Source organism: Perognathus longimembris, chromosome 23, assembly GCF_023159225.1.
Source record: "Perognathus longimembris pacificus isolate PPM17 chromosome 23, ASM2315922v1, whole genome shotgun sequence".
Taxonomy (NCBI): domain Eukaryota; kingdom Metazoa; phylum Chordata; class Mammalia; order Rodentia; family Heteromyidae; genus Perognathus; species Perognathus longimembris.
The window spans coordinates 1,966,126-1,979,447 of record NC_063183.1 but is presented as its reverse complement, the minus strand read 5'-3'; the positions used below and the strand labels follow the sequence as shown (position 1 = coordinate 1,979,447).

Genomic DNA, 13,322 nt, shown 5'->3' with positions numbered 1-13,322 from the left:
TCAGGGTGACTTCCTTTCCAATAGCATGTAGGGACTGGGTGCCAGTGGCTCACACTTGTAATCCTAGCTACTCAGGAGGCTAAGGTCTGAGGATCAAGATTTGAAGCTAGCTCTGGTAGAAAATTCCGTGACTCTTACCTCCAATTAACTAGCAAAAAGCTGAAAGTGGAGCTGTTGCTAAAATGGTAGAACACTAGCCATGAGCAAAAAAGTTAAGGGACAGTGCCCAGGCCTCAAGTTCAAGCCCTAGTACTGGCACCAAACAAGATAAAACAAACCGACCAAAAACAACACCCCAACATAAATAACAGTAAACAAACAAAAAAATCCAGTAGCTTAGGATAATCCAGAAAGCATTGTTGATGGCCTTGAAAACAGAAATGAGTAAAGTCTGGAGAGAGGAGTGTAAGGAAGGATTTTTAACTCCCAGCACATTTTTCTACATGAGCAAAATACACAGAAGGTGAGGTGGCCACATCTTTCTTAGACATGCAGATTAATTTTTCACCCTGGAGAATTATGAATATACAACACTTTTTTTCCTGCCTGGCTTAACTGCATTTGCATTGCTATAAAGAACAAAGCAATATAGGAGAGTTCCAGCTTTTCAATTTAAGAATGCACATGAATTATCTTAGACAACTAATATTAAAAATTTAAATAGCATAAGAAAGACTGCCAGAGTCAGGGTACAGTATTTATTTCACTGATTGGCCCTGTCAGATAATGAATGGGCATTGATTTGTGACCAGATACAGTTGGCAATATTTACTAAAGCAACCTCAAATGGCCATTTGGGAATAACCGCATCTTAAAATGACAGCAAATCCCTGAGTCCACTCTTTACAGCAGAAGGAATTAAAAACATCCTGGCAGGGTCTAGTCTTGGCCAAACATACCAAACGAATGGCTTCAAGACAGCAAACAAATGTGAAGCTTGAGGTGTTTCCAGAGTTTTCTTGGGATCAACTGGGTGCTCGCATCCTCCTGGTCCTCTTTGTATGAGTAGTGAGGATAGACCTGCAGATTCCACAGGAAAGGCTCCTGATTCCTCAGCCAACGCCGAGGAGGGCAAAGGAACAGACACGCTATGCAGATTACCATGCACCGAACAGGGGCATCAACACACGAGGCGGATCGGAGCTAAGCTGCTGCCTTCGGGAAGAAGATCATTGAAACAATCCTGGCAAAGAGGTGATTGGGGTTTTTCACAGTTCCAGAAAATAAAGGGTTTCATATTTCCCTTTTATTACCAAGGCCCCAATTTAATTTTGGTAATTTGACATGTAAAACACAGTTCCAAGCTTTTGGAAATATAGTGCGAGAAATCCATAAAAGTTATACTCAAGAATATATAAGTAGGTACTGGTGACTCACACTTATAATCCTAGTTACTTAAGGAGGCTGGGATTGGAGGATAGAAGTTTGGAGACAGACCAGACAGAAATCCTTGAGCCTCTTTTTTTCTTTTAGATCATGGGGTTTGAACTCAGATCCTGGGCACTGTCCCTGAGCTTTTTTGCTCAAGGCTAGTGCTTTACCATTTTGAACCACATACTCCACTTTCAGTTTTTAGGTAGTTAATTGGAGATAAGAGTCTCACAGATTTTCTTGCCCTGACTGGCTTTTAACCTCGATCCTCAGATCTCAACTTCCTGAGTAGGTAAGATTACAAGTGTGAGCTACCAGTGCCTGGCTCCTTGAGATGCTTATCTCCAATTAACTAGCAAAAAAGCAAGAAGTGGAGGCATGACTCAGATGATAGAGTGTCAACAGTGAGTGAAAAAGCAGGTAGTACTACTTCAAGCCCCAGTACCAGCACCAAATATAAACAACTAAATGAACTATAATTATGGAGATTTACTTAACAATAGTAAAAGTAGTACATAGCTAGAAGCCAGTGGCCCATGTCTGTAATCCTAGCTACTCAAGAGGCTGAGACCTGAGGATCAAAGTTCAAAGCCAGTACAGGCAGAAAAGTCTGTGACACTCATCTCCAATTAACCAAAAATACAGAGGGTGAGCTGTGGCTCAAATGATAGGGTGTTAATATTAAGCAAAAAAGTCAGGTGAGAGCATAAGGCCACGACAACAAGCCCCAGTACTGGCAAAAAAAAAAAAAAGAAAGAAAAAGCTATACATAATCTTTGAATGTTGACCACACACAAGGGACTTTAGGTCCTTTAAGCCAACATTAACCCTATAAGGTAGGTCCTATTATTAGTCCCATTGCAGATATGGGGGCGGGGTTGGGGGAGGAAACAAGGCTCACAGAGGTGAAGTGATTTACTAAGGATTCCACAGCTCCAATCAGGGAACTGGGATTTGAATGCAAGCAGTCTATCTACTTCCCTTTAGTACTATTACCCAATGACAATCAAAAGCGACCCAGCAGGACAGGTTGGATGCATCTTTTATGTAGGAGAGGCCAGGGAAATCTGCCTGGAGGAGGTAGGTCAGATGTAGCCTCAGCAGGGGAAGGTGGCGGTGAGAGAACCAACAGTGGTTGTCAGTAAAAAAGTCAAAAGTAGTGGGCAACTGACTGAAGTGGCAGTCTGGGGCTAAGCCGTCAGCCATGCCAAAGGAGTTTGGGGATGGAAATGACAGATCCTGCACAGGCATCGATCTGCTGCCTTCTGAGTTGAAGTTCTGCCACAGAATGGACTTGGACGAGCTGAGGTAGGCTGGCTCCAACCGTGAGCCCTCCATGCAGAATATGCCACTGAGACCAGACTGTGACTTTGGAACCAAAAGTCTGAGGCCTTGATTTCTGCATATGAAAAAGTATTGTCTTTAGCCAGGTACTGGTGGCTCATGCCTGTAATCACAGCTACTCAGGAGGCTGAGATCTGAGGATTGTGGTTCAAAGCTGGCCTGGGCAGGAAAGTCTGTGAAGCTCCCCCCACCCCCTGCCCCTATAATTCGGTCTTAGGGCTTGAATATAGGGCCTGGGCACTGTTCCTGAGCTCTTTTGCACATGGCTAGCACTCTACCACTTTGAGCTACAGCTTCACTTCTGGTTTTCTGGTGATTAATTGGAGATCAGAGTCTCATGGGCTTTCTTGCCCTGGCTGGCTTTGAGCTGTGATCCTTAGATCTCAGTCCTGAGTAGCTTAGAGGATCACAGGTGTGAGTTACTAGTGCCCAACTGACTCTCATCTCCAATAAGCTACCAAAAAAAAGAGCCAGAAGTATAGCTATGGCTCAAGTGGTAGAGCACCAGCCTTGAGCACAAAAGCTCAGGGGACAGCACCTAGGCCCTCATTTCAAGCCCCAGGATAGGCACACATACAAAGAGAAACACTGGACATGCTCTTTTAGATTCTATACAAATCTAAAGCTTGGGAAGTGGCCTTAGTCTGTGAATGTCACTGGAGCTGATGTATAAAATCTTTAAAGTGGTTGCAATATCATCCCACACATATTCCCCTAGAAAAAGAACTAAAACTCTAAAAAAGAATATAGTATACTTTCTATCTTTAATCCCCTTTATAAATAACTTGGTTTATTATGTTGCTGGGTAACCATGATCTAAGAGTTGAGTTTGCAGGAAAGAACTCAGAGTCCTCTCATCCTGATGTTCTTCCTATACACGTTTCCTACAGTGCCTAGAATAGAGTTGAGGGAGGGCTAAATAAAACCAGTGTGCATTCGTGTGTGTGTGTGTGTGTGTGTGCGCGCGCGCGCTGGTACTGGTACTAGGGCTTGAACTCAGGGCTTTGTGCCCTCACTTGGTTTTTTTCACACCATTGGTATGCTACTGCTTGAGTTATACCAGCAGTTCCAGATTTTTTTGCTCGTTAATTGGAAAGAAAAGTCTTGAAGATTTATTTGCCCAAGCTGGCTTGGAACTATGATTCCCAGACTTCAGCTTCCTGAGTAACTAGGATTACAGTTGTGAGCCAATCTGTGCCCAGCAAAAGAAAGAGAAATATATATATATATATATATATATATATATAGATAGATAGATAGATAGATAGATAGATAGAGAGAGAGAGAGAGAGAGAGAGAAGAGGAGAGGAAGGAAGGAAGGAAGGACAGAAGGGAGAAAGAAAGGAAGAAAAGTGTTCACAGAAATGGAAGGACAAAGGGTGAACAAATACAGCAGTGGTATTCACCAGCCATTATACTGAAAATGGACTATACAACTAGAGGGCGAGGATGGGAGGAAGCACCTGGGAGAGAGCAAAGAAAGGGGTGACATTGTCCAAAAAGAAATGTATTCATTATCTGACTCATGTAACTATAACCCCTGTGTATATCACTTATATAATAATGACAAAAATAAAAACTAAAAAAGTTAAAAAAAAAAACACAAACATTTACAGGAACTGGGAATGTGGCTTAGTGGTAGAGTGCTTGCCTAGCATGCATGAAGCCCTGGTTTTGATTCCTCAGCACCACATAAACAGAAAGAGCCAAAGTGGCACTGAGGTTCAAGAGGTAGAGTGCTGGCCTTGAGCAAAAAGAAGTCAGGGACAGTGCTTAGACCCTGAGTCCAAGCCCCAGGACTGGCACACCCAAGGCATAGCATCACTGTGACACTTCTTCCTAAAGCATACTAAAGACAAAGAAAACATCATATCTCCCTCCAGCTCAGCAAAGCCAGTCATTACAGTTCCCAACTGTCCTGCTTGTTAACATGTATGGACAAGAATTCAGTGCCTACCTCCACTCTGTGTCATGTCAAGATGAGACCTCAGTGGCTGAGGACAAGAGTGCCCATCCTCATTTGTCTGGAACTCTCCCCAGTACAGAACTGTCCATCCCAAGCGAAACTCTTAGTTTCAGACAATCAGGGATGTCCAGGCGTCCTCTGAGCTGCCCTCAAGTCCTAGAACCCAAGAACAACTCGTGCTTACCATGTCTCAAACCCCTGCTGCCCATGATGTTCCAGAAATGGCCAAAGAAACACCCAATATATGCAAAGAAGTACACAATGTGTGAGATTTTATTCTTAGTTCCTATTAGGTTGAGAAAATTCTCAGAGTTACAGTAAAGCTGTAATGGGGGCCAATGGACAAGTGTAAATATCAATATTCTAGGATGCTCTTTCAAACCATACTTTAAGGTCTTAGAAAGCAAGAGCTTTTGGTTTGCAGGAAAATCAAGTAGATGACTGAGGCAAAGATGGACTTAGAAATATGTGCAAGGAAGAAGACAGAGACAGGAGATCTGGCTCCGTTTTTCTCTCAGCTCATGGAATATGATGGTTTGTTTTTTCAATTTGTATGTGTTATCTTATTGCTAAGGACTCTTCTTATTTGCATATGGGCAAATCCAGGTTCTGGGATCTTCATGACATCTGTTTCCTGGGCTGGGGTTAGAAGTAGAAGAGAGAGGAGTCTCTCACAAATTGCTCACAAGGAAACAAGTTCACACTACAAGAAATCAAACTGCAAAATCAAAGCTTATTTCAAAGTAATAGAAGGCTTTTTTTAGTTTCTTTAGTAGACAATTTATTTTGATAAACTTGCTCAATAACAAAAATACAAGTGAAGAAAATTATGTTCATTTTATACAGTTGTATTAACAATTTGTTTTGAAACTATTGATTGAAAAAATGTTATAACCAATTAGAAAACAATTCTTAATAAAGTTTGGGATAATATACAGCTCTTGATCACAAACTTTAAAATCTCTTGAGGTGATACAACTAAAAGTCCTGCATAGGGAATTCTTCCCACACAGGCCACTTTTTTTCTTCGTGTATTTTTATCCTTCAAAAATTTTCTGAAAGATAGCTTACTGTTCTGAATTGTGAATGTAAATTTCAGCTTTTAAAAGTAAGATCAAAATGGGTTGATAAGACAGTTACTACAGAGTAACTGGTGGCTAGAAGTCTTTTTAACAAAGACAAAATAAATGCAACATGTTCTTCCCATGAAGCCCATGATGCAAAATAATAGCTAAGAATACACGCAAAGTTAGTTTGCAATACTTTTTCAGGGCCTTTCCTACATCAATACGCCGTTTGTCACCAGGACTATGTATTATTTCACTTAAGAGATTCACAGAACATCAAGTGAAGATATCAAAGCTCTAGGCAAAAGGGTGAAAACCAGTAGTGTTTTGGTCATCTAGAACATGAAAAGGGTTGGGAGGGGGTGGGGGGAAAGCGCCATCCTTCAAAAGCAAAATAAAGGAACCAGAAAATCGGATTTTAAGAGGTGGAAGATTCAGAAAAATCACATACACACATTAACAACGTAGAACGTAGATTACCTTTGGAAAGACATACTGAAATGTTTGCTTTTAATGAATTTAAGAGTTTTATGCTTACAGATATTTAGGCATGTTCAATAGGAGCTTCCAAAATTTTTCAAACTAATTCAGCTTTGTGCAAGTAAAACCTAATTCAGCAGATTTTACAGTGATACTCTTAGGTATGAGAAGAATGCACACTTTAAAAACAAGGTATCAGACAAAAGTTTGACAAATGATTGCACCATAAAACAGTTTTATATACATTTTACAAGATACGATTTCCTGCTATAAATTAATAATGTACTATCTAGTACTTATTAGAATGACTTTTTTTTTTAGAAGCAACTGCTGACAGCTGGCTCTCTTTTCACTTACAGGACTGACAGAAATTGCTATGACTGAGTCCACTTCAATGCTTAGTCTGGAAGCATTGCGAAGACTGGGCTTCACACACTACTGGCTGGGATGGTCCAGGGCTGGGGTGAGGGGGCTGACTACTTAGGGGGGGCCTGCTCCTCCTCAGCCCTTCACACACACCCACCTCGAAGACAATGATGAAATTAAAGACAGTTCAACAGTTTTGGATAATAGATACAAATAAAACCTTCAATGTTGTCATCTTCTATGCAATACCATTATAAATGACAGAAGTAAACAGTGGGGAAATTCTTAGCAGCTGAGAAACTTCCTCTCCCCATGCTCATGATCCAGTTAAAAAATACTTTGAGAAACTATTTACAATAAAATCCCATCTTTCGGAAGAGAAAAGCTCTTGGTGATCTATGTAGATATATTTAGCTATGTCTACATAGATCATCACCAGTCATTGGAATCATACTTTGCTAACACGATCTCAGTGGCATCATGGTGACAACCAGAGCTTCCCGTCAACAGAGGATGAACCAAAGTAGGTGGGAACTGCAACCCAAACGCCCACAGAACACATCTGGTGGCAGTCTAATTGGCTGGTCAACGTAATACTTGAGGGGGAGGGGGATGGTTTCCCAAAGGTTTCTAATACCTGGGGCAAGAAAGCATAATTTCTCCCCAGGCCACTCAAGGAGGACACCCGGGAGTGCTCCATACCCCCTCCATTCCTGAGTGAGCTGGAACACTGGGCTTCTCATTCACCATGAAATACTGTGGACTAACAATAAGATACGTGATTATCCAAGCCGGAGTGGGACCTGCCAATGTCCCCCATCCCATACTTGGAGGAGATAGCCCACTTCTGAAGTGGCTATTCTGTAACCTCACACGGTTGTTTCTGCGTGTTTATAGGAAGCCTGGGATGGTAACTTTACTCACAGACCGGGCCATTTGTCGCCAAATCACTTGAACAGGAAGAACCCTGCTCCACTGCCATACGACACCCTCCTGCCCACATTCCCATAGGGGATTATCTGTAGTATTCACCAGGGGAAACAGGCATTGACAAGGAGGCATGGGGTGTGGAGAAGAGGAATGCTGTATTAAAACTACGCATGACTTAAAGGGTTAGCGGCAATGCTCCTTTAAAACTGTGGGCTTAGTAACAGCCTTTGAAAGTAAATGCAAAAAAGAAAAGGTTAACTTTTCAGCAAACAAAGGCATACATCATATAAAGAAAATATTGTATTGCTCAAGTTTTTAGTAAAGATATATTAATAATGCTTACAGATGAGAACCAAAATTTAACTTTTATGGCAGAATGTAGTGTTGTAAATAGCCAGAACAGCCAGATATTTGCTAGTGATCTTTGTATTTATGTAAAGTCATGTGCTTGAACATAGAAAATATGTTATTAATGTAACAGACTGAGCCAGTAGGAAAAAAACAACAACTATATAATAGACAACAGGTGCCAATAATTTAAATAGTGTCAGAATCCCCAAATTATTAGGTGTGACATGATCTTACCTTCTATTATCATATACAAATAAATTAAACCTAGAAAGAAGTTTTAGCTTAACTTAAAATTGCACCTAGAAGGGTATGGGATTATTTGCACCTATTACAAAAACCTGTTAAAATCAAGGGCTGCTACAAAGAATGAGGTAAACTGAAGACTCTCTCCGCTATGCAGCCTTCAGCTAAATGGCTTTTCTCTATTGAGTTCTAGGTTTGCACACCACAGTGTTTTGCTAGCAAAGCATTCAGAGTTCTCTTCCAGGAACTGTTTGCATGTGTGTGCATATAAACTTACACACACACACACATACATACACACATACACACACATACATATATACACATTGTATACTGCATCAGCAAAATATATATATTATATATATTTATATAAATATAAGGAAGATTTTCCCCACCCACCCACCCCAAATGTGTCTCTTAGTGTTTGTCCTTCCTTCCTTCCTTCCTTCCTTCCTTCCTTCCTTCCTTCCTTCCTTCCCTTCCTTCCTTCCTTCCTTCCTTCCTTCCTTCTTTCTTTCTTTCTTTCTTTCTTTCTTTCTTTCTTTCTTTCTTTCTTCCTTCCTTTCTCTTTCTTCCTCTCTCTCTCTCTCCTGGTTTTCTTTCTCTTTGTACACAGAGATTAGGGAATTTCAGAATTTTTACATACATTTTAGCAAACAAGGTTTGATCTATTGGCTTCTTGGTACAGTAATGCACCGTCACCCTTCTGGTGCCGAAAGTGCCCACCGCTACAGGGCTGCTGTGAACACTAACTTCTCAGGACGTGAGGCCCGCCCCACACTTCCTTCTCTTGCATCCCTCTGGTCCACCGTGATTCATAAATACTTAGACTTTTTTTTTTCCTCAAATGAATCATTAGACATTAAAAACAGAACAACAGAGTCCCAAAGGGCCACATGCTTTTCAGTATAAAGCATTCTCCTTCTCTAGGTCGCTATCACAGTGCAGATTGACTGCCTGAATATACTCAGGAGATTTAGTCAATATTGTCTGTATTTGGTTATGGAAAAGGCTCTCCTTATTATTATTATTTTTTTTAATCCAAAGTGCATAGTGAGAACAAATCAGAAGCATTTTCGGCATCGGTTTCATCTAAGCATCTTCCTAGGGCAGAACTGCTCAGATGCTTTGTCTTTGTCCTCCTGTCTCTCAAAATTAAAAAATAAAATAAAATAAAAAAATAATAAGAGTCAAGCAGTTTAGACATTCATCAGCCTGGTAAACAAACTTTGCCAGCAAACAGAAGTCCTACTATTGTAAAGAAAATTGATAAGACAAAAAGTACATATGATGACCCAACCACTGTGTTGTTGGGTAATTTATAAGGTTGGCCTCCGACTTCATTGATGTAAAATCCTATTGGAAATATTAGGGCAGCCATACAGAAAAGGATCACTGGAAAAAAAACCAAAACACAGCATTAGTAACATAGTTTGGTGGTTAAATAAATGAAACAATGAAAATCTGGCACAAGGGAAATTAATAAAGGTTGTAAATTGATCACAAAATCCAAACCTGTTGAAACATGGATCGACTATCAAAAGATCTGCATATACTACAGAAAATGTTTCTGGTGCCTAATAAATATAGTACATGCTGAGTTCACCCTTTACATACATTGCAGGGTAATTCTGAATCATCAGCAATAAGGAAGGTCTTCTTCTTCTAAGTACTCATGTACACTCTCACTCAGAGTAAGAACTTAGAATAAGGGCAATGGCTGGGGCAGGGGTGGGGTGGGGTGGGGGAGGGGGCGGGGGCAGGCGGGGGGGGGGGGGGGAGAAGCTCTGCTCTGCCCTCTAGCTGGCCTCTCATTGCTTTCTGAAAATAAGAGAAATCCTAGGAGAGTTAAAATATAATAATGTCAAGTCCCTGGCAAACTGCCAGGCTGGCAGAAAGTGCTAAATAAATGTGGTGCAGTATTATCCTGTCAATCCTCTTAAGTTAGACAGAATTGGAGAAAAGGTGCCTAACAACAAGCAGCATTTCTCTTCCTCTGATTACCAGCTAGTAAGAAGAACATCATCTTTGGGATGATTAACAAATTGTCAGTGGCTACCTCTTGTCATGGACCACAGTCCAAGGGAATAAAAATTTTATCAGGTTTCTGCATAGAGGGAGGGTAAGAAACCTTTATTGGGTTTTGCATATAAAGATAATGAAATACATTATTTACTAAAATGGTTTTAGGGACACATCAGAAACCCAGTGTCCTGGGAAAAGTAATTCTGGTCTAATCTTTTAGCAAACAGTATGTTCTTTTGTGCTACCCAAGAAATACTTTTTATTTTTTTTTCGGTACCAGTCCTGGGCCTTGGACTCGGGGCCCGAGCACTGTCCCTGGCTTCTTTTTGCTCAAGGCTAGCACTCTGCCACTTGAGCCACAGCGCCACTTCTGGCCATTTTCTATATATGTGGTGCTGGGGAATCATGTATAGGAGGCAAGCACTCTTGCCACTAGGCCATATTCCCAGCCCCTCAAAGAAATACTCTTCTCAGTGAAAATAAATAACCTATAGATGGCTAGCTTTTCTGGAAACTGATTTGGGGTTTTAAAGGCAGAGTGGTTAAATGCTCATAGTGCCTCAAATTTCTTTGGTAAAAGAACTGTTTCTTCCATGTAATGTGCAGACAGATTAGTCACTGTAGATGAGCAGTTGAAGCTTTCAACTATTAACTAAACATGAAATCTTAAGTTAAACCAGTCCCCAGGAACATAGAGAGAGAATGGATAACTGTATCAGCTGATTCTTGTTTCTAGAGTTTTCTGGGTTGCCAGTCAGCAGAACTTAATGTGGAAGTCCTTAAAAAGCCAATTAAGAATTCTTTTCTGGGTGAAAATACTTCCAACAATACGTTTTAAAGGTAACTAACATTTATCATGGTAACACACCAATTTTCTTTGCTTTTACCACTGAGACAGCTTACTGTATATTATACAGACACCTAATATACACATATTATTTCAACTGGTTTCATTTTGGATGAGTGATCACACCAAAAATTATTATATAAGCAAGCTTTGATTCTTTATGATACCTACAATGATATGATACAGAACAAATGAAAAATACAGACATTAAACTCTATAACAGGTTTGGTCTTTTTGTGGTAGTCAGCTGTTAGTGCTTACTTATCAGGAGACACCAATTACTAATTGTTCCTATGACTTAATTTGGTTTTAGTGATAAAATGAACCACAATTTTGATGGCTATAACAATGTAATAAAAAAAACACAACGGGATTGGGCAAGGAGGTACATGCCTGTAATCACAGCACTCTGAGACAAAGGAGGAAATTTTGAGTTCAAGGCCAGCTTGGACTATTCAGTGAGATTCTATCTCAACACACACACACACACACACACACACACACACACACTCACTCACGCGCACACACACACACACACCTCACTATGGGACAAGATTTGTTTTTGTTGTTGTTGTTGGTTGTGAGGCTTGAACTCAGGGCCTGAGCACTGTCCCTGAGCCTCTTTGTGCTCAAGGTTAGTGCTCTACCACTTGAGCTACAGCACCAATTCCAGCTTTTGAGAGGTTAATTAGAGATAAGAGTCTCACAGGGACTTTTCCACCCACGCTGGTGTTGAACTTTGATCCTCAAATCTCCTGAGTAGCTAGGATTACAAGTGTGAGCCATTGGTGCCAGGCAAGGACAAGATTGTTTTAAAAACAAAATTTTTTCCCTAATGTTGACTAATACAATTCAAGAAACCTAAACTAATTTAAAGTGCTTTAGTGATAAACATTAAATTTGTTGTTATTGTTAACTGATGTGCCCACCTCATTTTTAGTCTTCTTAATTTTCTACTGTGAAAATAAAAATCTATCCTTCACAATAGAGGACTCATGTGGTAACTATTTAGAATTTAATATCTGAGAGTTAAATATTTTCCAGGTTGGAAAAGTTAATCAAGTATTAAGGAAGCAATGAACTGCCTCCCATTTGATTTATATATGACCCAGGAATCATTACTTTTCCATATTTCCTGGGCACTGGATCTAATGTAGATGAATGAGTTTTGCTCTTAAGCTATTGATGTTTATGAGGCTACATTAGATCAGAAAACATCATTAATGCTGGTAATATCTGCCAAGCTGGAAGACTAAAACTGGGTCCTCATGAGCTTGTGTCCTCCATGCATGCATTTCTTGGTGGTGAGAGGGTGTTCTGGCAGATAAGCCTGTAAACTGGGGTGATAGGGGCAAGAGAGACCTGAATCCCATGCCTCCCCCTTCATGTTGTGGTTCTCCTGAGACACATTTCCCCACCAAGGCAGCCATCAGAACATTAAAAAACTAAGCCAGGTGCTGGTGGCTCATGCTTGTCACTCTAGGAGGCTGAGATCTGAGGACTGGGGTTCAAAGCCAGCCCGGGGAGGAAAGTCTATGAGACTATCTCCAATTATCCACCAGAAAACTGGAAGTGGTGCTGTGGCTCAAGGTGGTAGAGTGCTAGCCTCAAGCAAAGAGTTCAAGGACAGCACCCAGGCCCAGAGTTAAGCCTCACAATTGACAAAAAAAAAAAAAAAAAAAGAAAGAAAGAAAGGAAAGGAAAAAAGAATATTACAAAACCGCAGCTTGGCTGAAATAAAAATACACAGACGATATAATGTAAATTGTCCAGGACTGGATGCTATCACTAGGGGGAGCCAATTTCCTCTCAGAACAGCTACCAACCCCCAGCAAAGGAATTCTGGCAACAAAAGCTATTTAAAGAAGCTAAGAGTAAATTAGGCAAAATTAACTCCAAGACAGCTTACATGAAAACAACATCAACAACAACAACAAAGGCACAGAATAGTGTGCAGCAATTTTTATGTAAGTATATGTTTATAGAACACACACATATACACAAACACACACATACATACAGTTTTCTATGTACAGAATACTGCTAGTAGAAAACTTCAGAAGTTGGTGAACAGTGATGGGCTCCAGGAAAGAGGTTATTCGGGACTGGGGGATGGAATCAGAAAAGAGACATATTAATTGGTTACACTCTCAATGAGCTTGGAAATATGTGTCATATAGACATATTATTTCAAAACATTAGATCAAGCTCATAAAAGCATTTTAATCCTTGTTTTGCCTCTAACTCTGTTAAATCATAGTTTAGACCTTGGCATTCAGCACAAGTACTACCAGGTTTCAACTAAGTGCATGGACAAAGTCCTTCCTTCCTG

At 40.4% G+C, this 13,322-nt stretch overlaps 1 protein-coding gene across 1 annotated transcript in view; it reads right to left on the bottom strand.

The window, feature by feature from the left end:
• Window positions 1-8,723: 8,723 nt before the first annotated feature.
• Mosmo (modulator of smoothened) overlaps window positions 8,724-13,322 on the bottom strand; it is a 66,036-nt gene continuing 61,437 nt past the window's right edge. The window contains exon 3 of the mRNA XM_048332403.1: window positions 8,724-9,513. Within this exon, the coding sequence (XP_048188360.1) occupies window positions 9,329-9,513 (185 nt within the window). The 3' untranslated portion in view covers window positions 8,724-9,328. The remainder of the gene's footprint in view (window positions 9,514-13,322) is intronic.